Source organism: Channa argus, chromosome 1 (assembly GCF_033026475.1).
Source record: "Channa argus isolate prfri chromosome 1, Channa argus male v1.0, whole genome shotgun sequence".
Lineage (NCBI taxonomy): Eukaryota > Metazoa > Chordata > Actinopteri > Anabantiformes > Channidae > Channa > Channa argus.
Genome location: NC_090197.1, coordinates 36,421,674 through 36,445,133, shown reverse-complemented (window position 1 = coordinate 36,445,133; position 23,460 = coordinate 36,421,674). Strand labels below are relative to the sequence as shown.

The 23,460-nt window shown below is 39.2% G+C and overlaps 3 protein-coding genes across 9 annotated transcripts in view; 2 read left to right on the top strand and 1 right to left on the bottom strand.

Annotated features, from left to right (window-relative positions):
• rgs7a (regulator of G protein signaling 7a) overlaps nt 1–2,530 on the top strand; it is a 49,954-nt gene extending 47,424 nt beyond the window's left edge. For 2 of the 4 annotated variants that reach the window (XM_067516820.1, XM_067516829.1), the window contains exons 15-16: nt 237–423; nt 663–1,471. In XM_067516820.1, the coding sequence (XP_067372921.1) occupies nt 237–423; nt 663–788 (313 nt within the window). In that variant the 3' untranslated portion in view covers nt 789–1,471. The other 2 variants (XM_067516848.1, XM_067516838.1) reach the window with 2 other exon arrangements.
• Nucleotides 2,531–3,311: 781 nt separating this feature from the next.
• On the top strand, nt 3,312–10,055 carry grem2a (gremlin 2, DAN family BMP antagonist a). The gene is made up of 2 exons (XM_067516861.1): nt 3,312–3,783; nt 8,797–10,055. Exon 2 carries the CDS (start codon nt 8,798–8,800, stop codon nt 9,374–9,376), a length of 579 nt encoding a protein of 192 aa, XP_067372962.1. The 5' UTR covers nt 3,312–3,783; nt 8,797; the 3' UTR covers nt 9,377–10,055.
• A 122-nt stretch (nt 10,056–10,177) lies between these two features.
• fmn2a (formin 2a) overlaps nt 10,178–23,460 on the bottom strand; it is a 34,664-nt gene continuing 21,381 nt past the window's right edge. Inside the window, exons 8-17 of one of the 4 annotated variants that reach the window (XM_067516781.1) lie at nt 22,544–22,635; nt 22,333–22,462; nt 22,076–22,222; nt 21,322–21,381; nt 20,588–20,708; nt 18,444–18,536; nt 14,090–14,141; nt 13,030–13,179; nt 11,357–11,438; nt 10,178–11,135 (exon numbers count right to left, since the gene is read on the bottom strand). In XM_067516781.1, coding sequence (XP_067372882.1) covers nt 11,109–11,135; nt 11,357–11,438; nt 13,030–13,179; nt 14,090–14,141; nt 18,444–18,536; nt 20,588–20,708; nt 21,322–21,381; nt 22,076–22,222; nt 22,333–22,462; nt 22,544–22,635 — 954 coding nt within the window. In that variant the 3' untranslated portion in view covers nt 10,178–11,108. Of the gene's footprint in view, nt 11,136–11,356; nt 11,439–13,029; nt 13,180–14,089; nt 14,142–17,178; nt 17,444–18,443; nt 18,537–20,587; nt 20,709–21,321; nt 21,382–22,075; nt 22,223–22,332; nt 22,463–22,543; nt 22,636–23,460 lie in introns of those variants that run through there. The other 3 variants (XM_067516791.1, XM_067516808.1, XM_067516800.1) reach the window with 3 other exon arrangements.

The window sequence follows — 23,460 nt, the reverse complement described above, 5'->3', positions numbered from 1 at the left end:
TCTCATGGTACGTGCCTGTATTGTTTCTGTTAAAAAACTGATTATGGGTTAAGTTTATTTAAATTATAAATGAATATCTCAGTTGAGTATTGCTCTAGCTCACTTTGAACTGAACATATGACTAAAAAGAAGCCTGTAGTTGTTTGTACCCATGAAAAATTCTAACCACTACTTTAATACTCTGTATGTTGTTTGTCTGAGTCTAAGGGTATTATACTTTTATTATTGGCCTTAAGGTTTTGGCTAGCAGTCCAGGAACTAAAGAAGCGCCCCATCAGAGAAGTTCCAACTCGGGTTCAAGAGATCTGGCAGGAGTTTCTGGCTCCTGGAGCACCTAGTGCCATCAATGTGGACTCCAAGAGCTACGATAAAACCACCCAGAATGTCAAAGATCCCGGACGCTATGCCTTTGAGGATGCACAGGTGTGTGATTATTTCATGGCAAATTGTAAAAATACACCGTAGAAAATTTCTGAACAGGTTTATTTAGAACTTCCAATTGAAATTATACAAAGAAAGATTCGATCTGACTGAAAATTAATCTAAACCCAGCATGATGCAACAACATTTTCAATTCATGAATCACTGTTTTTATTCTATTCAGCACAATGTGTTACCGGTGTCTAATGATTTTATACATTATGCTGTAATTTCAACAACAGGAACATATCTATAAGTTGATGAAGAGTGACTCTTACAGCCGTTTCATCCGTTCCAGTGCCTATCAGGAGTTATTACAGGCCAAGAAAAAGGTAAGAATAAAAAAAAGTAAAAGAAAAAACATTTGATGGAAATCGGAACTCCATGCCTAAATGCATGTTGTTTGTGTTCATATAAAAAATTAAATATTTTTGAAAAGGCTATAAAATTCCTGAATAAAGCAATGTATGCAGTAGACTTGCATAAAAGGGAGCATCAGGTCAAACCAACGAACGTCACACAAAATGGCACCTGCACGGTACTGTAGCAAAACCAAATGAGAGGCTAGAAATCACAAGGTATTAATAGAGTCTACTTCATGTGTGGATGATGGAGTAGCTGATCAAGACTTCTGTCAGGCTTGTAAAACCATTGTGAATAACAGAGACACGGAGTCTGTCATAACAAGATGAATAATTCAGAATTACACAGGTGTATTTATCTGCTTAAAACCTGCTCTGTCTCACACCTCCTACACTTTCCCTGCTTGTCATTCTGGCAAAGAAGGCTGCATTATGACTAGGTTTTTAAAAGGAACAGCCTAATCTGCACCAGGTTTGTTATGCTGGTTTTTCTTTCTGATCAAGTATATGAATGCTATACATTGGAAATTAATCGTCACTATTCACACACATCTATTTTGAAATACATTTTTGAATGAGTTATAATGGTGTTACGAAAATGCAAACTACATATTGCAATTTATATATTATGCACGGGTCCCTGATTCTACTGTACTATTACTTGAATTACTAATTCTGTCCTTATATGTGCCCACAGAAAAGTAAGAACCTGTTCTGAAGGCTCTTGCTTCCAGGTAATGTCCAATACAAATTAATGTGTACTTTTCATTGTCATTTGGTGCTTATACTCTCACGTATTCTATAATAATTCTTTTTCCCTTTGTTTAATGGTTTTGAATATGTGCCCTTTAACTATACTTTACATTCGGCTCAAATCTTAGATAGCTGTAGTTTATTATTGCATACTCACCTCATTCTCTTCTGCTCTTCTCCCAGCACAGGGGAAACCACTAGCATCCAAGAGGCTGACGAGTTGTGTGCCATTATGCTAAAATCAACACCATCTCTCTCTCTCTGGGACATGGAGGGGGACCATCTCATGTCTTCATCAACATTGTCTTTCCATCTGCTCTTGGCTCAGCTGGGCAATGAGCTGGGCCGTCTGTTCTCCTGTTGTTCACCAGATGTTGCATGTCCATAGAGAGGACGTTTGTCCTTCTCTCTCCTCTTACAGTACCTGATCTATTTCCAGTATTCTCAGCAAGGAAGCCCTGCTGGACTTGCTAGGACACTGACAATGTGGCAAAATGAAAGATGTCACAGAAGAAAGTCAAATCCAGTGTTCCAGTTCTTTCCACCAGAACTGCTGGATGGGGGCCCCCCTCTCCAGTTTCCAGCTTAAACCAATGATGTCAGAGAGAAAAAAAAAACACATTGAAAAAATATAAAATGACTTCTTAAACGGATAAATCTAACAAATGTCATCACTTTACATGATCTGAGGTCACGCTATGGGAAGTGTTGTGCAGAATGAATATACAATATATATACATATATATTATGATTATTATTACCATTATTTATTGTGCATTTATTTTGCTTTGCATTAATTTATTGCACTACAATAATTAGCACATATGGTTTTCATTGCACTTGTAAAGTCACATTTAAAATGACAAAAATGCCGTCTCCTGTCCTATGTAGAACATAATTCTTTGTTATTCTCTCCTGCATTTATTTTTATACCATATTTAAAGACACTTTTACTTACTAGTATTATTAAAGTTGGCCCTCTATCTGTTACTATGTCCTGGATGTTTTCTTCTTTTACTTCCTGGCTATACAAAATACCACTACAGTGTTGATGAGAGTGCAGCTCTAATTCTGCAGGATAAAAATAATTCAACTGTGCCAGAACAATGCACTTCTGCTCTTTACCACTAGAGGGTGATACATTGTTTCCTACCGCAGGGAACTGCTTTCTTTCAACAGCCAACACAGATCAGCAAAATGCACCACAGTAACTCCGCAGACAAATGAAGTTTTGTCATGCAAAAATGTCATCATCCTCTCATCTGCTGAAGGGGTTATTGTTCAGGCTGTACCCATCTGAGGTTTTGTGGGGTCTGTTGATGTTTCATTTCTTTCATGGCAGAAGTGACAGTCAGTGTTTTCTGTCTCTGTGCCCAGTGGTCACCCTAGCGAGAGCCACAAAACAGACAAACATTATTGTCTCAGTTGCATCAAGGAATGTCAATTGTGGCATTTTTCAAAGCATTCGTCAGGGTACATGCATACAGTGATTTATGGATTGGGGGATTATGGGCTGTAATGTGATGTGGTTACAGTGCCAGTGACTGAGTATACTGTAATAAGGGGATTTGTAGGAGCAAGTTGTTTCTTTACAAGCTCATACTTTATTGTCCATGTTGCTAAAATTGCATTCACTTCCTAAAATTATAAATGTCAAACATGGGATAGAAATCTTACAATGGAAGGAAAGCAAACAAAAAGGTGCCTTTTTGATCGGTTAGATATAATCTGTGGGTGGGAATTACAGAGAAACATAGTAAGATATCTATTTGTACATCAATGGGCAGCAAGAGACAGACTTAAGTAAAAATAGTGAAGCTTGGTTTGTTGAAGGGCCAATAGGAAAAACCCTCCCAGTCTTGAGGAGGGAAGGGGGTGGTGGAGACTCAAACTAAGGCAGGCTTTACAGTGAGTCAAGCCCTCTCACAGACAGACTACAGACAGTCTCCACAGCACTGAAGACTGAAACCTGGAACTTCACTTTCAAACCTAAAAACAACAATTATAAAAAAAAAAGAAAGTTAGACTGAGATAGGAATCAAAAAGAGATGTAACTTGGACAGCTTATTGTGCACACAATCCTTAATGTTTAGTGGACGGAAGACAAGCAACACAAAGCCTGAGGATACTACAGATTATGTTGCCATGGAAACCAAAACCTGGAAGTGGACGCAAGGACTGCTGAAGGTGGACAGCTTTCCTTGACTGCACTGAAACACTACTGGACCGCTCGACACTGTGGTGAGAGGTACATGAGCCAAACTTTGTTCTTTGCTGTGACGACACTTCTTCAACACTTAATGCCTCAAAGATTCTCTTTAAGTTAACATTTTCACAAGAAATATATCTAACAATTGATTACTATAAATCCAAATGTTATTTCATTAAATAAAGTTAGCAATGGAGGAGGATAACGAGCCAACTTCATTTCCTAAATTTGAATTTTCAATATCAGGACCAAGTACATTGATAAAAATGAAAATGAAAATGAACATTTCCAGAACATATGTGAGGAAATAGCAATTATAAATGTTGAACCAAGTGTCACTGGATTTACTGAGAAAACTGTATATCAGTTATATGAGTGCTAGCTCAACAAACTACTCCACGTGAGCGTGAGACTGAGTGACTCAGTGAGTCTCTAAATGACTAAGCACAGAGCCATGTAATTCGAACGCCAGTGGTTGTACAACTATTTAGTATTTCTGCCAGCAACGATGGTTTGATTCGCACTGGGGCCACCCATAGTAAAAATTTACGCCTTCAAGGTACTGTAAGGTGTTCTGGATAATAGTGTCTACTAAATTACTATAATTAGTGGCTGGAGATTCCAGGGAATTAGCTTTGTAATGACAGACATATTGACTGATGACAGTATGTTGTACTGTGAGAATAAAAGTCAGTTTAATATTTCCAGTGATTATGAAAAAAAAAACAGAGGAAAGAAGAGGCAAATATGTTAATGTACATAGTAAACCTGTGTTCTCCAAAACTGATTCTTCTTTTATCTCTGTTCCTGTGTACAGGTTTATCTTTCTCTTTGTGTTTGTCTGTGTTCACTCTTGTATCTTTAATGCATTCATGTGTATAATGATGTGTATCCAAGTTAGTCTTGTGTGTGTGTGTGTGTTCCTACAGTTAAGCATGTGGTGAATTGTAGGGAGTTTGCCTTCTGATCCTTCTTACAGCTCTGGTGACTGCACCTCCTTGTACAGTTCGCTCTGATGTCAAAGAGGATTTAGCACAAAGACACATTGCAGTTTTTTTTAGCAACATAAAACACAAAGGTGCAAATCATTAAACATAGTAAAACTGGAATGAAATAGAATCCTTAATAATGTTCATAACTAGTGCAGTTTATGTTTGCACTGAGGTGAGCAGAGCAAAATGAAATGTTGAATTTTGGCCGATTCTGACCTGTTCTGTTACAATAACACTCTCACCAACAGAACATTCGCTTTTCTTGCAGGCAAAACGCGGTCATGCTGTGGTCATCGCTCATGTTGTGCAGCTAACTATTGAGACATTTATTTTAAATTTTAATGGAGATCCCACACATTTGAAGTGCATACCTAACACATCTTGAATGTTTCCTTTTTAATAAATGGTAAACCCATTTCACACAGTAACTTGGACCAGTATAAATGTATCACTGTCACGCAAGGTGAAATAAGGGCATTTTAGCAGTACAAGTATGCTAAGAGGTCAACTAAACAAATTCCACTTTAACTCAAGTGGAAGGTGGTGTTAATCACTATGGCTAAGTAGTGTCATCCTGGTCTGCAGTGAGAAACCTTGTACTATCACAGTACCTCTAATTGCCCCTCATCCTCCACTAAAGCATGTAATGTTGATGAGGTGAAGGAGTTGCCTTACATTCTTGCCAGTACTTGGAAAGCATTATATCTGGGCTGCTAGTCATTACCAAGATGGATTGTGGTGACAAATGGCTGCCCAAACTGCCTAAAGCAGCCTCCTGGCACTGTTGGCATTAGACACATTTACACAGCAAAGCCCCCAAAAGAAGCCCCCACCAATCCCTCAACTGTTAATGAGCCAACAGCCGAGTGTAGTTTGGGAAAATACAATCCACAAATGCAGATAATGACATGGTTCCTCTTTGTGTAATTGGCTCCAAGTGAAAACATTTCATTTACCTTTCTTCCCTTCTCTTTATATTCTGGGTATGTTTGTGTGCTTGTGTGTACGAATGGGTGTGTGCGTGCCTGCATGCATGCATGTGTGTGTGTGTGTATACGCGGTTACTCTCTTGTGATTGAGGTTTCAGCTACACGGTGAATTAAATGCAGTTCTACTGTAATTAACTGCACTTACCAGTCTGTGTATGAGACTTTCTGACGCACCAATAATTGAGGCATCAGGTTTTGTTTGTTTTAACCTGCCTTTGAAGACATGCTGGGAAGATGTTTCTCATGGTTTAGTGGAAATACATCTGTGTGTACAAAATTGAAAGTCTTGAAAGGATTCTTGTTTCTTTTTTCAATTGTTGGGCGACTGAATATCTGAAATATTAAAATATATAGCAGCTAGGCTGAAGATTTCCATGACTAATTTTGTTTTTCGTTTTGCTCTTTCACAATTGAAAAAAAGACCCATTGTTATGCGGACAGAAAACATAACCATGGTATTATAATGTCATTCTTAGAAACAAAACATAACAAGTTCCCACTGATGATAATGGTTGTTTTCAAAGAGGCTTGTGTCTAGCTCAGCAGCCTCTTTGGTATTTGTTTCTGGTATTTGTAATTTCATTAGAGGTCTGAATTTTGGAAACAGGGCCTGCCACAGTTCACTGAAGCATGTCCCCCAAGTATTTGTGGTTCTGGTAAAACATAAAGCTGTGTTTTTGGACAATATTAGTGTTTAGTAGACAGAAAGGTCCAGTTCAGTTCCGTTTCACCATAAACACACAAAACCCCAGTCTCCTTCTGCCTCTGGGTCTTCGTGATTATTAGTGCCGTGTGTAAAGGGGAGACAAAGTGACAGAGGGAGACAGATGGGGAGGGAAAGAATTAAAAAGACAAACAGCTTATGAAGAGATATACAGTTGCAGGAGGAGGCCATGTGCTATGCATGGAGCTGAAGTGGAGCCGATTTTGTTTCCCAGTAGGTCATTTGCCCCAAGCCCCACTGTCTCTTCATCTCTTTTTTCTCCTGTCTCCTAACCCCAACCACTAATCACCCACCCATTCACCTCAGAGCTCCCCCCTAAGCCCCCGAATCCCTGCCCCAAAACCACAATTTGTCTTGTTGCTGAGATTGATGAGAAAAGCTTGGCAGGGCCGGCGCTATCATACTTAGACTGAGTTTAGGAGTGGAAAGCAAGCAGAGCTGCTGACTGTACAGGCCATCCGTCATGCCCTGTGTACACAGTTGGTCAGGTCATCCCTCCAAAGTCCCTGCGGCTATGGAGACTATAGCTCACCAGAGTCACAGGGTGCCTCTTAAAACGACAGATAGCAGGAGAACAGAGAAACAGAGAACAAGAGCCTGCACACAAAAGCAGAGCCTGCTCACCAGGCCAGGGGTTCATGTATGTACACACACAGTCAGAAGGAATAAGACAGTGCAGCTCAAGACAAACGAGTGTGTTTTACATAGAAGGTGGATCATTGGAAGATAAATTGGGGAACATGACTCCCTGATGCAGTAGGTGGTGGAAGGACCCAGCGGGAGTTTGGTTTAGTTATTCTAACCTTATGATGGGTTTGTGCGGGCGTGTGTGTATGCAAAGATTTTTAGCTAGGGAAAAAGCATGGATCAGAGTAGTTTTGACTGGCAAATAAATTTGTAAAATGTGTTTATTTCATTGAAAACTGATTCCAGAAAACTTTGGTGCAGTGCACATCCTCCAAATATCAAAATACCAACAATAGACTTGATTGCAAATATAGAGTAATTCAACTTGACTTATTGGCACAAAGTCCAAAATACTTTCCACACAGGTTTGACCAACACGATAGGTCAGAACTGCACAAGAAGCAAAAAGAAAAGTAGGTCTTCTGTGTCTACAGTATGTTAGTCCAACATGAAATGTCTCTTAATATCTTTAAAGCTAAATAGACATTCTTCACTGGTTAGAAAGGGGAGCTTCATTGAAAATATATTTTTAAAAGTTAGATAGTGCATCTTTAAGAAAATGTCTGCGTGCAAGTTTAAACTACATCTCTCCGCTACATGGACAAATACAATACACGGCTGTCTAGCTTATGGCAAGTGCTGCTGGGACAGTGATATACAGACTCACGTAGCTTGGACCGAGCTGCCATGACCTCAGGGTCAGGGGCAGAAAAAAGGAGGCAAAAGGCAAAGTGGATTATGATAAAGTAATTTGTTCCATGTCAGAGTGAGTTACAGGTCCAGAGACAGAAGAAAAGGAACATACAAATTTGCACAGCAATGAAGAGTCTGTGAATAGGAGCAGCCAATGGCCTTGAGGCACTTTGGTTCTCTGTCAGAATTTTTGACTTGATGTCATGCAATGCTTGTCAAGAGCAACATCTGCTGAAAAGATGCTTGAGTGATAGTCAAAAATGTACTGGCGCAAATACTGACAGCATACACATGGGCTGATACTCTATCCTGAGTGGTGGAGAAACCATTTCTCTGGATCGTACCATTTTCCTGGTGCTTGCATGATCCGGAAGACACTATGATGATTATGGATTATATGTGTCATGCTCGCCTCGGTTTGTCCAGAGTATATCACTAAAGAGTAGAAGATTAGACTACCAAAGGGTACTGTAGAGTTCCCCAACTCTTCCCCTAATAACATGCAGATGGGCCTCTCTAATGCCTGTTTACATATCTGCAGCATAGTTCATGACTAAAGTAAGCAAAGCCCTAATTATTTTACCCGCCGACGGGACCAATAAAATCAACTTCCCCTACTCGTTATGGGTGTTTAAGTGTATCCTTTGATGGCAGGGCTTTGTTTATTTTTGGAAGAGTTGCGTAGCTGAGAGGAAAGCAAATACAAGTAATGACACAGGGATGCTGACAAATGGGGACCCTGTGATGGATTCATTTCCTCAGTGATGCCTGGAAGGCTCAAACGTGAAGGTGTTTCAACAAGAATGCACCTTCACACATTTTCCAAAATAACTGGCAATGTTAACAAAATGTTGTGAATCATTTTCTACTACTGATAACTAAGATGTGATCCTTTTGTAACAAGTTGTTCAGACACCATGTTTTATTTCTGGAACTCTAATGCATAGAATTATGTCTCTTTTTGCAGAATGCTGTGGAGAATAACTATCCCAGTCATCCTGGCTTGGGTGCTCTGCATCACTGCAGAGGCCAAAAAGCCTCGGCCTCAAGGGTCCATCCCGTCCCCATTCAAGACCAAAGGAAATCTATCCTCAGAGCGCCATCATCGGCTATTGCAGCAGAAACCAGAGGTGCTATCCTCTAGCCGAGAGGCCTTGGTGGTGACGGAGCGCCGCTACCTCCGCAGGGACTGGTGCAAGACCCAACCTCTCCGTCAGACGATTAGTGAGGAGGGCTGCCGCAGTCGCACTGTGGTCAATCGTTTTTGCTATGGCCAGTGCAACTCCTTCTACATCCCCCGTCATATGGGCCCTAGCTCAGGGCAGGGGCAGAATCGAGGCCAAGCCTCAGGCTCTGGAAGGAAAAACCACAACAAGGCCCAGGAGCCTTTCCAGTCGTGCTCCTTCTGCAGGCCTCATCGCATCACACAACTTACAGTGCAGCTAGACTGCCCAGACCTGCAGCCTCCTTTTAAACATCGTAAGGTGCAGAGGGTCAAACAGTGTCGTTGCATGTCTGTGGACGTGAGCGGCCATGGGAAACTGTGAAGATTGACTTGATTTAACATTATATGAGTAATGTCAACGACAGAAAAAGACAAACCTTGCCAAAGAACTATGCAGCATTGCATTGTACAAACAATGGCCTGTCCTGAAATAAAATAACATGAAACATGGAACTGGTGGTGTTTAGGAAAAAGACAATTATGTTAATTTAGACTTGATCAGCTGATGGTGTTGAAAGACTGATTCAAATGGCTGTACAAGAGACACTGATGATGAAGCAGCCAAGTTCCCATCATTTCAAACAAATCTAAATCTACCTGGATGTGTGAATGTTTGTCACCAAAAAGTGCCCGTTTATAACTATAAAAATGATGGACAATGGGAGAGACAATGCTGACAATGCAGTGCCTTAAACTCAGCAGTCGGGGTAAAGTGATTACGTGACATTTTAGAAGCATTTTATTAGTTAAGATTTCCCTAACTTATGATTTCAAAAATGAGAAACATGGGACAACACGGCCATGACTAGTGGCATCTACCTACTTGGACAAAAGCTTGGCTGTATTCTGTACAAATTGCCACAAACATACTGAGTAGGAAAACATACTGCAGCATGTGTATTGGAAGTGCAATGCAGAATATACACAGTATATATATATTGTATGTATGTGTGCAAGTATGTATGTGAAAGTGTATTAAATCTCTTTCATATATGAAACAACTGTGGTGATGCTTGTACTTCTCTTCCACTTGATAGTAGATTTGGACAAGAAAAAAAATTCTTTTTAAAAATTTGTAAATTCTTTTTATTAAATAAATATATTTTTTCATTGTCAAGGGTATTCAGTCAAATCATACTGTTGGTATTGCACATGAACATCACATGATCTTATTGCTTCATTTATAAGGGAGTTCACACACACACACAATGAAACAACAACTACAATGGAATTTGCTTAAAACCAAGTCAGGACCAGGACAATATTGTTCAAATAAAACTCATACATGACCTTAAAGGGTGAAAAAAATAAGAAATAAGAATGAAGTTCCGAATCTAAAACTAGTACAGTATAATCGTCACTAAGTTATGAAACACACTGAAATATTAAACACATTTATCGTGTTCTAGCCTATGCAAACAAGTGTTTCTTCTTTACATTTAACATTTATTTACAGATGTCTGAAATAAAAATCTGCTCTACAGCACTTATTCGACTACTTCACTGTGTGATAAAGGCACTTTTTGTTTGGCAGGTGACCCATACCTACCATTTAGAAAGATCATTTAAATGTTGTGCTACTCGCCATTGAGGGATATGCTGCAGTAAGAGGAAGGGTTTTTATGCCTTCGTAGTAAACCAGTCTTGGGAACTGCACTAAAAAAAGAAAATAGGCTACATATGGCTTTTAAAAGACTAAGAAAGCTTTGATATAATTTTGCTACAAATTTCCGACTATAGGTCAAATTTCTGGCACTTAACTACACTTAATCTGAGCTTAAGTATGTCTTTGAGTAGCAATATTTCATGTAATTATGTTGGTGCTATGAAAGACTGGCTGAGAATGTAAATTTTCATTCCACTTTTAAACAATATCCACATAACATCCACTTTGAACTAACTCAAAATAAGCAACAGCTGTAAATCAATAGAAAACAAATACTGGAGGCGAATAAATGTTAAATGTTAAAAATGACTGATGAGTCATGTCAGATTGTACAAACAGTGCTTGTGCAATAGGCTTGGTGATTATAATTTTCCATTCTCCATTCTCTTCAGATCTTCTGACCCAGCTTTGCTTTCTGTGGAATAAAATAACATGTCTGAGTTATTTGCAGCTTGCAGCACTGGCACTCATCTCACTATGTTACTGTAGGAGCCAGGAGTGTTGTTCCTTCAACACTCCAACAAGTGTTTGTTATGAACAGTTTGCCAGGTGAGGTCTTAATTTGCATCTGAGGATGAAACTAGACTGAATTCACAAATTAAACGGAATAGACAATTTTGTAGTGTAAAGACATACTATTCCAGTTGCATGTTTTGGTTTCACATTGTAGGAAGCCTTCTCCCTGGCCTGCTTAAAGCACTCCTCAGCCATTTTGACCCTGAAAAAAAAAAAAAAAAAAAAAAAAAAACGACCAGTAATTGCCATTAGTCATTCGATGGAGAATTGTTGGATGGACACACACATATTGACATTGCTGAAATTCACTGTTTCACCATAAAAAAAAAAAAAAAAACATTCCAGCTTGGATGGGTCCACACTATAGTCATGTGGTATTTGAACACAGTAATCTCGGTTTGTCAAAGGGCCAGTCCTCCTACTGTGAAATGACTCACAGTAATTTACCGCTGCATGGAAAGAGCCGGCAGTGTCACTACTCATTTGTGATTTAAAAAGACAAATGATCCGCATGTTGGCATTGAGTGAGTACAACAATTTCTACCAACAGGCTCGCATCTTGCCTCTAGCTGCCTTTATTCATTTTTACAAGGCATCTTTGCATGTTCATGTAGAACAGGTGAGGATTAATATCTGCAGTTACACTGGAGTCGAGCAGGAAAACCAGCAGAGAGAGAACTGGGATGAATGCCTATGGCAAAGGCCATAAAGTTAATGCTTTCAAATTTGTTTTTATTCTTTCCTACTGAACAAGCAAAGCGTGTGACATTTTGCTTCTCTTACAAATACATATCACAATTCAATCTTCATTTGGCATAATGGACCAATTTGCTTTTTGTTGACCTATGCAACAGTATCTTTATATTCATCAAACCACTGGAAGCTAACTGTGTTCTTTTCATTACTGGGGTGAGGACATAGATTTGGGTCATTTAACCTCTTTTCCCTTCATGAATGTGAATGAATCTGATAGGATCTCTGGTGAACACGAGATGTCCCGGAAGTTATTAATGGTTCGGAAACATACGGTTGGGGAAAATTCCAAATGTAGGAACACTGGTGTATTTGTGATGACATTGTAAAAAAGGTCAGAGAATGCTGTATACTTCCCAAACCTAATGAATGCACAAACCTTAATATCTCAATTGCTAAAGACAAAAGATTTAAGAGTCCTGTCAGGATTCTGTCAAAAAGCTACAGTCACATGTTGATGTTGAAGTGAATGCAATCTGTTTTGCCTCCATGTGTATCAGACCAGTTTTGTTCCACACAAGTGTGAACAAACTAAATCAGATTTTCTTCAAATCAGACTTAGCAAACTTTGGTATGTGGTTAAATAAGTCAAATTCATATCCAATTTCTGACAATGCAACCTCTGTGAATACCGTCTTGTCATTAATCACTGTCTCACAGTCTAGTAAAAATATACAGAGATGATCAACAACAGAGACATGATGAGCGGAGGGGTCAGGACGTTTCAGATTTGTTGGGCATTTATGGAAAAGCTTCTGTTCAGGCCAAACTAGAAGTTAACATCTTGATGCAACTGAGCGATCTGCCTGTTGCACAACTGACATTATTATTGTAAGCATGTGGTTCATATTTCAGTTAAATTTGCACGTGTGGTAGTTTAGGACGTCAACAGCGTTCACATCAGAGCTGAATGTATAAATGTGAATCATTAACTCAGAAAAACTGGATCCAAAATTATAGAAATTGAGCACCGTAATGTGAATGTAGCCTATGTATAACGCCACATTCCAAACAAGGAAATCTTTACATCACATTCTCACCGTTCCTGTAAAATCAGCTTATTTCGCTTTTTCCACTGGTCTTTGAAATCAGTTGAAAACTCATGCCAAATGGAGAAGAAAGTGTTGGGAGAGACCTCTTTCTCTCCTGCCTTGGGTTTAACTGAGAAGGACATGCTCAACTCCAAGAAACTGAGGACAGAAAACAAAAACATTAACTGAAGACCAAACTATTACAACATGAAATTACAGAGACCTACAATGATTGTTGTGAAACCTGCCAGTGCTATGAAAAATATAGAACTTAATCTTGCCATCACTTTTTAGAGACAGAAAACATAAACCAATGATGACTGAGTAAGCGAGAGCAGAAACAGTCACAAAACATTTTTTTTTTTTTGGCTGGTTACCTTCTGTGACTGAATTAAAAGTTCTACCAATCTTATATGCAGTGCTTTGCTTTGTGTCATTCCTCCCTCTGGTGCGTATAAGCCTCCATGTACGTTTGTGTACATATGGATGGGCATACATGACTAAGTGAAAAAGGATGCAAGAATAGGAGACAATAATAGATCCAGCGAAACAAAAGGGTGCACGTGTCAAAGGGAGGATATGTAAAAGTGTTTAATGTGGTGGCCTTTTGCAGTGGATCAATACGGTGGACAGGTTGGGGTCTCTTTGTTTGGAGTGTGCTATAGGAACACATTCCTAGCCAGCAGTAACAGAAGCCTGGAGCCAAGGCTGTCTACTCTCGCTTGGCTTAGATAAACAACACAGACACCGCACAGGGGGCCTCCCATCTACTGAAGGCCTGGCATGACGGCCTGCACCTTCCATGTAACCGAAGGAACCAGGAGTCCTAAATATTGACAAAGCACTATGATTATATTTCTTCACTGCAGTGAGAATACATCACTTCAAACCATTGCAGTGGGTTATCCTGTGTTGTCTCTACATTCAAATTCTATGATCATTTGCTTTGACACTTACTGAGAAGACCAAATATAAACACTTGAGATGGAACAGAAGTGACTGCATTTATTTTTCAGGTGAAGGAGCTAAAGCAAAAGTTTTACATATAAAAGAAAAGAAAAGACCTTACATCTTTTGAGTGTCTGTCAGCTTCTTCTCCTGGGTTTCCAGTTCGGTTTTGGCTGTAAAAAGGAGACAAAATTAAAAAGAAGGAGGGGGTAAAAAAAAACAATGCATTGGTAAATAGTAGATTTCCCGCTAAAATATAGTCTTTCACCAAAAGAGCATTATGTAAATGCAGGAGGATTCCACATGCCACAATTACTTAAAACAACTTTCATCTTCAAGGTCAGTGCTATGCCACCAGGTTATTAAGTGTCGGACTGTTCCCTGCTGCAAAAACTGACAAATGAGTACGGGAGATCGCAGGACAAGTGCTTCTTTGTGCTGAGTTACTTTGAATGGAGACAGATGACAGTGTGTGTGAGTAAAGTGTGCAAGAGTAAAACTTAGAAAGTAAAACGGTAACTAGGTGTTGGACATCATGGTACACATTCAGAGACATTTCCAGCAGGGCACAGCACTTCGCTCAGTGGGTCATCAGATTCATTTTCACTGTGTTAGAAAGGATATAAGGCAACAGCCCTGAAATGTAACAGCCTCAGTCAGTCAAAAACCACCAGATAGCGCTTATCAAATTTCAGATTCAAAAGGCAGATTTTCTACCCATGTTGAAATATTATAGACTAATAATAGAGTCCATCCAGGTGTATTTCTGACTAGCCAATATCCTTACTGGGCGACTTGTGAAAAGCTGCCTTCTCATGCAGCCTCTCAGGCTTCTCAAGGTCAACTCACTCCAAACAGCTGCCGCCTTAAACTGTCAAATAATCACAAATTACCTATGGCCTCCTCATATCTCCTTTCCAAGGAAGACATGACAATATTTGGGGCAGAATCTTTCCTAGCACAAATGTGTGTTCTGTTGTTATTCCAGGAATATCTTGCTGCTACGTGTTAATTAAATCCAGAGTCACATCTGAAGATCTCTGTTGAACATGAATAAATGATAAAACCAAACATAACAAATGATACAAATTAGTTTGATAAAAGCTCCTAAAAATCAGACTGTTTTGTCTGCTGAGCAAAGGTGTTTTCATATTGATACTTAACCTTGTAACACAGTAATGTAAAATCTATGTCAATAGAAAATCCTTTCCTTGATGTGGAATCAATTATTAATCAAATATGATTGTGTTCCTATCTACATCCTGAGCAGCAAAGTTGTTGTAAGAAATATAGACTTTGACATCAAGCTTACAAATCTTTACATCCATCAGAAACACATTATCACATGGCCAGTGCTCTCCTGCAAGTCACAGTGACTCCATCAAAGGTCTGTATGCATGAGAATTTGTGAAGCGAGCGGGGAAAATCGAGCTAGACCAAACAGCCGAGCTCCAACAAGTCCGCTCCCACTGTTATTCCGTGGTTAGTTTCATGGTCAGAAAATAAACAAAAGCGGTTTATACTGTGGAGCCAAAAACAGTTTAACCCCAGGCTTTTTAGAAATTAAAGAAATAACAAAAATAAGACATTTGGCTGTTGTTCTTTTTTATTTTTATTTTTTTTCATCGCCGCAGTGGAGGAACCCCAAGAATCCTGTCTGGAGCCTTCTGAGTCACATGTCCATGTTACGGTGCTTACATTGTGCACTCAGAGGCATCTAAGAGAGCTCCCATACTACTCCCAAACACCCAGAGAAAGGAAGAGAGAGGAAAAGAGAGGGGGAGAGGAGGAATTGGGAAAGATGCTTTCATCTGCAGACTTACTTTAAAATGGACAGTGAGCATTACGATGGAGAAACATATGCTATGTATTATACCCTCATTTGAATACAAAAGCAATCGGATGAGGCCTGTGAGCCGGGACCTTCAGAAAGATTGGTCACAGTCAACTGAATGTAGTCAGGGTCAAAGGCAACAATACATAAAGAATGACATTTGGCTTGTTATGTTAAAACAAGCATAACAAACTCAGTCTTAAACCTTTGAATTGGACCACAGTTTCCCAATATTGTTGTAAATGTCAGATTATGGAGATAAAGGCCTAAAGACTGCATGACATCTGGTGGACACACAGCTATATTTTCAGTATATTTTGCAATAAAAATATGTACTACAGAAAGTAGTAGTAGCTGTTAGCCTCCTTTAGAACATGCGAGTTGTGTTAGGGATGGCAGTGTCTGTAAATCTAACACTTTGATATTTTGACTGAAATATTTCAGCATGTGTGAAATCGATTGCTGTGAAATTTGGTACAGATCTCCATGCTGACCAGAAGATGAATCTTACTGATTTTGGTGAGCTCCTGATTTTACATCAAGTAAATGCAGTACATCAACTTGATTTAATTTTGTTTCTATTTACCCAGTGAACATTTACTTGAGGACTCGGGCAAAATTTCTCAAGCACCACTATAATATTAACAAATTACTTATTGTAACTTTGACAGCTTCATCTACCACCAACATAAAAGCAAAATACTTTTTGTCCAATATTATGGTGTATGACCAAATACATGCAAAACTACTAACATTTCTGTTCTATTCAGCAGTACATTCTGTTGTTTGTATGTCAGTTGACATGGCACAATATACACAATATAGAGAATGGGAAGTTATGTCACGTTGTGTTAACTGTTGTTAATCTTTGGTGTTATGGGCTTAGCCTGCTTTGGTGGTTACATTAGTTACCTGCACACCAAAATGTCAAGAAAATTTAAATAGGATGGAACAAAGATAAGTCATCCCTCTTCTATTAACCCACAATGGCAGCAGCATTGATTTCATAATCATGATAAAAGTCAAAACATAGCCTCCAACTACCCAAAACTAAAATTCAACACAGCAGACGATGTCCCATTCTCTAATCAGCTCACTAGCTAGTAACATGGCTGCAGCCTCTTAGGATTAAAAAGGGCAATGGAGGATGAAGCGCTTATTTAAAATTGCTGATCATCATTTTATTAGCCATCTGAGTAAATATACCTCACTGCAAGGGGTTATTTGATTTCCTAATAAGAGTGATAGGAATAAAAAAAAAAAAAAAGAAAGAGTCTCAACATGCAACAGGGTGCTGCTAATCTCTTCCAGTCCTCTAATAGAACAAAATAGTACAAAAATAAAACATCACCATTAGAGTGGAAAAGCAGACCAAGATTGAAAAAACAAAGACAGGAGTAGATTTTTCATTTTTATTTTTTTGGTAGAACTAAAGGCAAAACATGAGATAATAAAAAAAAAAGAAGAAGAAGAATCCTATCCAAAGTTACCAAGGGTTCAGGTGGTGAACAAACAAGTGAATTTTTTTTTTCAGTCTTTCAAGCCCCAAGTTTAGTTCCCCACAGTCGATTTAACAGGCTCCATGACGGGTTCACCTTCGGCCATTCTGAATCTGTCTTTGAGCACGGAGCAAGATATATTCTGTTTTATATGGTAGAGATGAAGATAAAAGACCCAGCTACCAAGTGCAGTCATAATCCGTCAGAGCATATACGCAAACTTGAAACAAAGGCTGAGAGTTATTCAGTAAATGGTGGAATAAACAGACGTCCCTATGGAAACGACACTGAGTGAACCCTTGTGTGTGTATATCAACCAGAAAACAGCATGAAACTGACTTGGAAATGTGTCTGGAGACAAAGAAGACTCACATCGATCTGACTGATGAGCTGCTTCACATGCTCTCACACCAAAAAGGAATTTTCAGCTCACATGTGCTAAGAGTATGCCAGACCAGAATACTTAAATAAATAAATAAAAAAATAAATAATTTTCCAATTTTATCCTCTTCTGTCATGGTATCACAAACAGGCAAATGCAATTCTGTCTAAAAGTTACAAAAACATAATTGCATTTGCAGTTCAACCATACATTTAACAGGAAATTACCCGTTTCATCAAATTAAGATCATTAACATTTTAACAAAGATCATTAACATCATTAACAAATTAACATTTTTATGATTTTTTTTTTAAATCAAACCTGATGCAAATAACAAAATGTATGTATCCCCATCTGTCGGTGGTGTTACCTAGTGAAACTTTATGGGATGGGAGCATATCATCAATAAAAGCATTTAGTGAATTTCTGAGCATTTTAAGCAGCAGAACAGTGTATAAGGGACTATAATCACCACAGTTCCCATGTTCAGGGTAATGAAGGAATGAATGTCATGGTTCAGCTCACTGAGCTGTTTAATATTTTTTGGATAACAATGACTCTGCAGCACATGGGAACAGCTAGGTCAGGTTTTTGGCTGCACAGATAACATTTGTTAGTAGAATCAGTACTTTGTTGGTTTATGTTTTTTCCACAGGGTTTTTTGATACAAAGAAAAATTCTGAAAATTGCCAGACTAACAAATTAATGAGTGAACGCCTCATCAATCATCACTTTCAAATGATTTGGAAAACAAGCTCACCTTGGCTAAGAAATTCATCCATCTTGTCCTTAAAGGGTTGCAGGTTCTCTTCAGAGGACAATTTGCAAACTTTCTCTGTCTCAGCTGAGCAGGCTGAAACAACAAGAGATGATCGTGATGAGAGGGTGAGGGGGTGGGTGGGAGAGTCTTTCAGAGCTATAATATCTTGTCCAGACTTTGTGCATCATTACAATCTCTACAGTGCATTCCACCCTAGTAAAGCTTACTTGATAAATCTCTGTTGAATTTCTGCTGAATAAGTGTCTCCAAAGACATAATGACCCATAATGACTAATAAGGCACTACCAGGAACCAGGAAGGCCTGTGCTCAGATCCCTAGAGAAACTTATCGTCATGCTCTATCTGCAACCATAACGGATACACAAACTCAGCTCAAGGCCTTAGAGGTGGAGAGGCCATGAGTTGCTTAAGGGAACGGGAAGGTCAGGACTGGGCAAGTGGTAATTCATAAACCATATGGGGCCTCAACTAAAAAGGTACACAGCTAACTCTCTCCACTGTGCTTCTTGCTTGATGTCCTTCAGGCCAGCCAAGGCCATTTCTGCACCGCCTACCGATCATAACCCCCCTCTGGGAACTGTCATCGAAGCCCATGTCTGTTACAGCACTCAGCTGGCAAGGTAATGAAGAGGTCTGCAGGTATAGCATGTGATGATATATTTATGTACGGTCAGCATGTGCCACTGCCAATGAGGTCGAAGCAGACGCAAGTCCTGCGAGACACTCCACCTTTATGAATTTCAAATAATGAACAGCCTAAAGAATCATTATGGCAGAGGAAAAACAATATTTGGCAACACTGATGAGGAACTGATTGGTTTAGCAGCAAAGGTACATAAAACATGATAGAGGACAGACCAGGTTTGGGGAATTGTTGATCGAGCTGCAGGCACACATACAATACAAGTATGCACACATATGTTTGCACAAAAGCACAGTCGTTTTTTTTAACCACCTGTAGGCACTTGAGTCCTTGGAAAGTGTTGTGAGTGCTGAGTGACTTGAGACAGAACAATGTAAGGGTGCATTTGCCAAATGGTTCATTGATCGGTACTCTTTTCACTCAACCAATGAGCTTGGCTCGTCAAGCACAAACTAACTGCCACATGTTTATCCTGAGGCGTTGATAAGCGATAACATACTACATTGACTCTTGCTTAACATTTTGTATAAGTCTCTTTTATAGGTTTACAAGTGTAATGTGATGTGATTTATGCTTGTCCCATATGTCAATACCAAAATGTAATATATACACATTTCCCACATAAAGTTATACGCTCATCATTCTACTCACTTTATTGCGTTTGACTTCACTGCCCACACACCCACCAGACAGTTCATGGTTGGTGATGACAACATTTTCATGGTTAAATAATGATTAGTAACTGGCATAAAAGCTGACAAGTAAGAAGTGTATAGTCAGGAAAAGGTATGTAATCATTTAAGCATATGTATTGGTGCAGGAATACATTGAACTGACTGATGAATGAATGAATGAATTAAGAGTCAAGAGTCAGCCATTATCCAAATCCATCTATCCATGAATCATATTTTGGACCCCTCTGGGCCAAGTGTTGACATACAACATACACAGAAACATGCAAGAATATTCTGAAATCTTTGAGGGTTTGAGGGTGCCTGAGGTTATTCAAAGCTCAAGGAAACCCTCTTCCACTTCAATAAATAGCTGATGAACCTTTAATAGTGTACACAGGTAGTGGAAGTTCATTGACCTGGCCCCGTCTATTTTTTGATCTCTGTTTAATGAGGACAGTCGAGGCACACCAGCTCCAACAGGAGTCTACGTCTGACGAGTCACATCTGCTTCTGGTTAGCTTGTCTTTATGACAAACAGATGCTATCACTCTGTTGACCTGAACCACACATGACCATAGCTGGTCAGGTTTAGGAAATTATTTTCCACTGTGCTAGAAGATGTGTCAGTGGATTATTACATAATTTATTGCTCCATAAACATCTATGTGATGATATTTTAAACATGACATTGCACATGTCGTAGATATGGCATGGCCAAGTTTACTACCTGATAAATACGTGGTTTGGAACATTTCGGATGTGCTTCAACAAAAGGAAAATTTGGGGATGTGGGTTGATGACCATACCATTGAGGTCTTTCCTTAACTTGCGCAACTCTTTTTGGAAGTCCTCAAACTTCACCTGGGAGGCCTGGAAAAGGTCCTGAGGCTCGGGCAACGGGTAGACACACGACTCTCTGCCAGCATCCTGGTGAAGCACAGCACGCATTCATGCACGATACACACACAAATGTCAAAGTCAAAGCTTCTGTAGTATACATTGCACACACTAGAAGAGATGGAAAGAAATTTCTGTAGAGAACTACATGCACTTATCAACAATACAAACACCTTAGTAGATATGGCTGAAAGTACAGCAGATAATGACCATTAAGGTTGGTGCAGAAAGTGTGCTGCAATCCTCTCCATCGAAGTTACTACAAGACCATTATGAGTGCTAGAACCAAGTCATGCAGGTTGATTTTGGCAAGCAGCACTCTACTGAGTTCATCTCATCTGGAGAACCTAATTATTTACACTAGCGCTCCTTTGGAAGCTGTGCCAGTGAACAGACTGCAGGCTTGAATGAAGCCAGACCAAAGCAGAGCAAGAGCGCGAGATGAAGAGTTAAAGACAGAAAAAGAATTACAAGAGAGTTGTTTCTGCCGTAAATGAGGAGAGGGAAAATAAATAATTTGATAAAGGATAAGCCATGGTATCCTCTGGCAAAAGGGGAGATGAAAAGAAAGCTCTGGAAGGATTTCTAAGCAAATCAGACTAAAACAGAAAAGTGATTCAAATAAACAGGAACCAAAACATACCTCATCAAAGTGCCTTAGATAGTAAGCAACAATGTAGGACAAAAGACTCTGGGAGTTATCCTGAAAGAAAGAACGAGATCCAAATAAATAAACCAAAATCCCTTTATTTATTAATTTAATCATTTTTGGGCAGGACGTTTTAATTTGTGCGGGGCAAACAAGAATAGAGACAGCAGCCTTAGAAGTTAAATCTGGATAAATCACAGCATTGGAGTAGCAATACAACAAAACACAACTGCGCTGGGCTGGCTGTCATAACTCAGGGTTGGTGGAAAGTTTGATGTTCTTTATAGATACCTTACTCAGTCCACCACCACAAAAACACAAACCACTGTGTCCATATATGGCAGTGCCAAGGGCACACGGAGACCGTTGTGATATTAAATAAGAAAAGTAAACAGAATTGCCTCTCCTCCAAATATGCACAGCTATGGTCCTCATGTTTGGAAGCAATGAAGGTCCCTTTCAAGTCCTGGACTCGCAGTTTTAGACTTGACCATAGATGGGACCAATCATAACCAGATCCAGTCCACATCATCACGTAAAGTAACCATTTTGTTCACACTCGTTTTCTTAAATAATACGAGTTTGAGAAATAACACTGTGGGTGTACGTACAACATATGAGATTGTTTGCTTTACTTGACATTAATGTATATGTACATATTCTGGCTCCTGGTTGCTTGCTTGTGAATAACACTCAATTGTCTGCTCTTGATGTTTGCTTTTATGGTTGTGTAACATGCAAAACTCACACTGCTCTTAACGTCCTTCAGTTTTGGCAGAATGTCCAAGGTGAAACCGTCAGCCTGCCCTCGAGACCGATTACCTCCATTCATGAAGTTGCCAAAAGCCAGCACAAGGCCCAGCACCTGCAATACACTTGTACTACTCTGGAGAGCCTGGTACACACACACACACACACACACACACACACACACAAATCAGAGGAAGATGTGAAGGTAAATCGTCTGACAGAAACGAAAATGAAATGGAAAGGCCAGCAGCTCACCTTGCATACTTTTTGAAGGATTTCTATTTTGCGGTGCACTGTGTTGATACATTCATGAAAAGTTGACTGAAACAGGATGCAGAATGCCCGTTCAGAGAAGTTGGGGATTCGGGATAACTGGAGCAGAAACCTGGTAAAGGGACCAAATAAATCACCATATCATATCAGTTTAATAGTCCAGTGCTCATGTAAACATAGGTTGGGCTCTTACTGTTCAGGCTTGTCTAGCGGCTTGGCGTCTTCTTTGTCTTTGGAGGATTTCATGTGCTTTTTGATGCCATCCATCTCGTCACTTTGAGCTCTCTGTCAAATTTAAGCACAAAGTGAGTGACATTGGAAATCTATAGACAGGTGAATCCAAAGGGTCCAAAGGGCTTTATTTATTTATTTTTATTTTTTTGGAAATCTTAACTAACTGGAAAACAAGCTGAATAAAGCACAGCATTGTTTGATCAGGCAAAACATCAGGAACTGTAAAACCACAAAACACACTGTGCCAAACATTTGGTATTGAACAGGAATTGTGCTTCAGCTCCTCTGGGAGCCTCTGCAATGATCTCCCATAACACGTCTTACTTGGCAGCTTCTTTGTGTCTTGAATTTCTTTCTTTTATTTTTTTTTTAAATCAACTCTGACTCATGTGCTTTTCAGGTTTGACATGATACATGATCTGGGACATGTGTCTATGCCTCTCTGACTGTAATATCTACAGAATCACAGATTTTAAACTGCAATATTAATAATGGAATTTAAAGCAATTAATGGTCTTCATAATTATGATTGACAGCATCAAAAGACTTAATGAATGCACTTGTGATGTTTATTCCATTGTATTTCCCACGGTCAAAAATGAACTTTGAAACTCTCACTACAGGGCATTAGGGACAAGAATTCCTTATAAACCTTAAAGTAAAAATATAGAAATTTTATAAATCTACAAATTCCACGATGACTGGAAAAATGTCTCTTGATGAACATCATATGACGTGATCAAAAGCTCCAGAGCAGCTACAAAATGGAACCTGCGGTGGATTTGTTTTATCAGTCTAGCTTTCTTTTTCGTCGTTTCGACAAACTTTACCTCAAGTGTAAACAAATTCTCAAATTGTGCCGTTTTGTACTTAAAC

What these genes read in the sequence shown, in the direction of transcription:
- grem2a (XM_067516861.1), top strand. Translation starts at nt 8,798, where the DNA reads ATGCTGTGGAGAATAACTATCCCAGTCATCCTGGCTTGGGTGCTCTGC.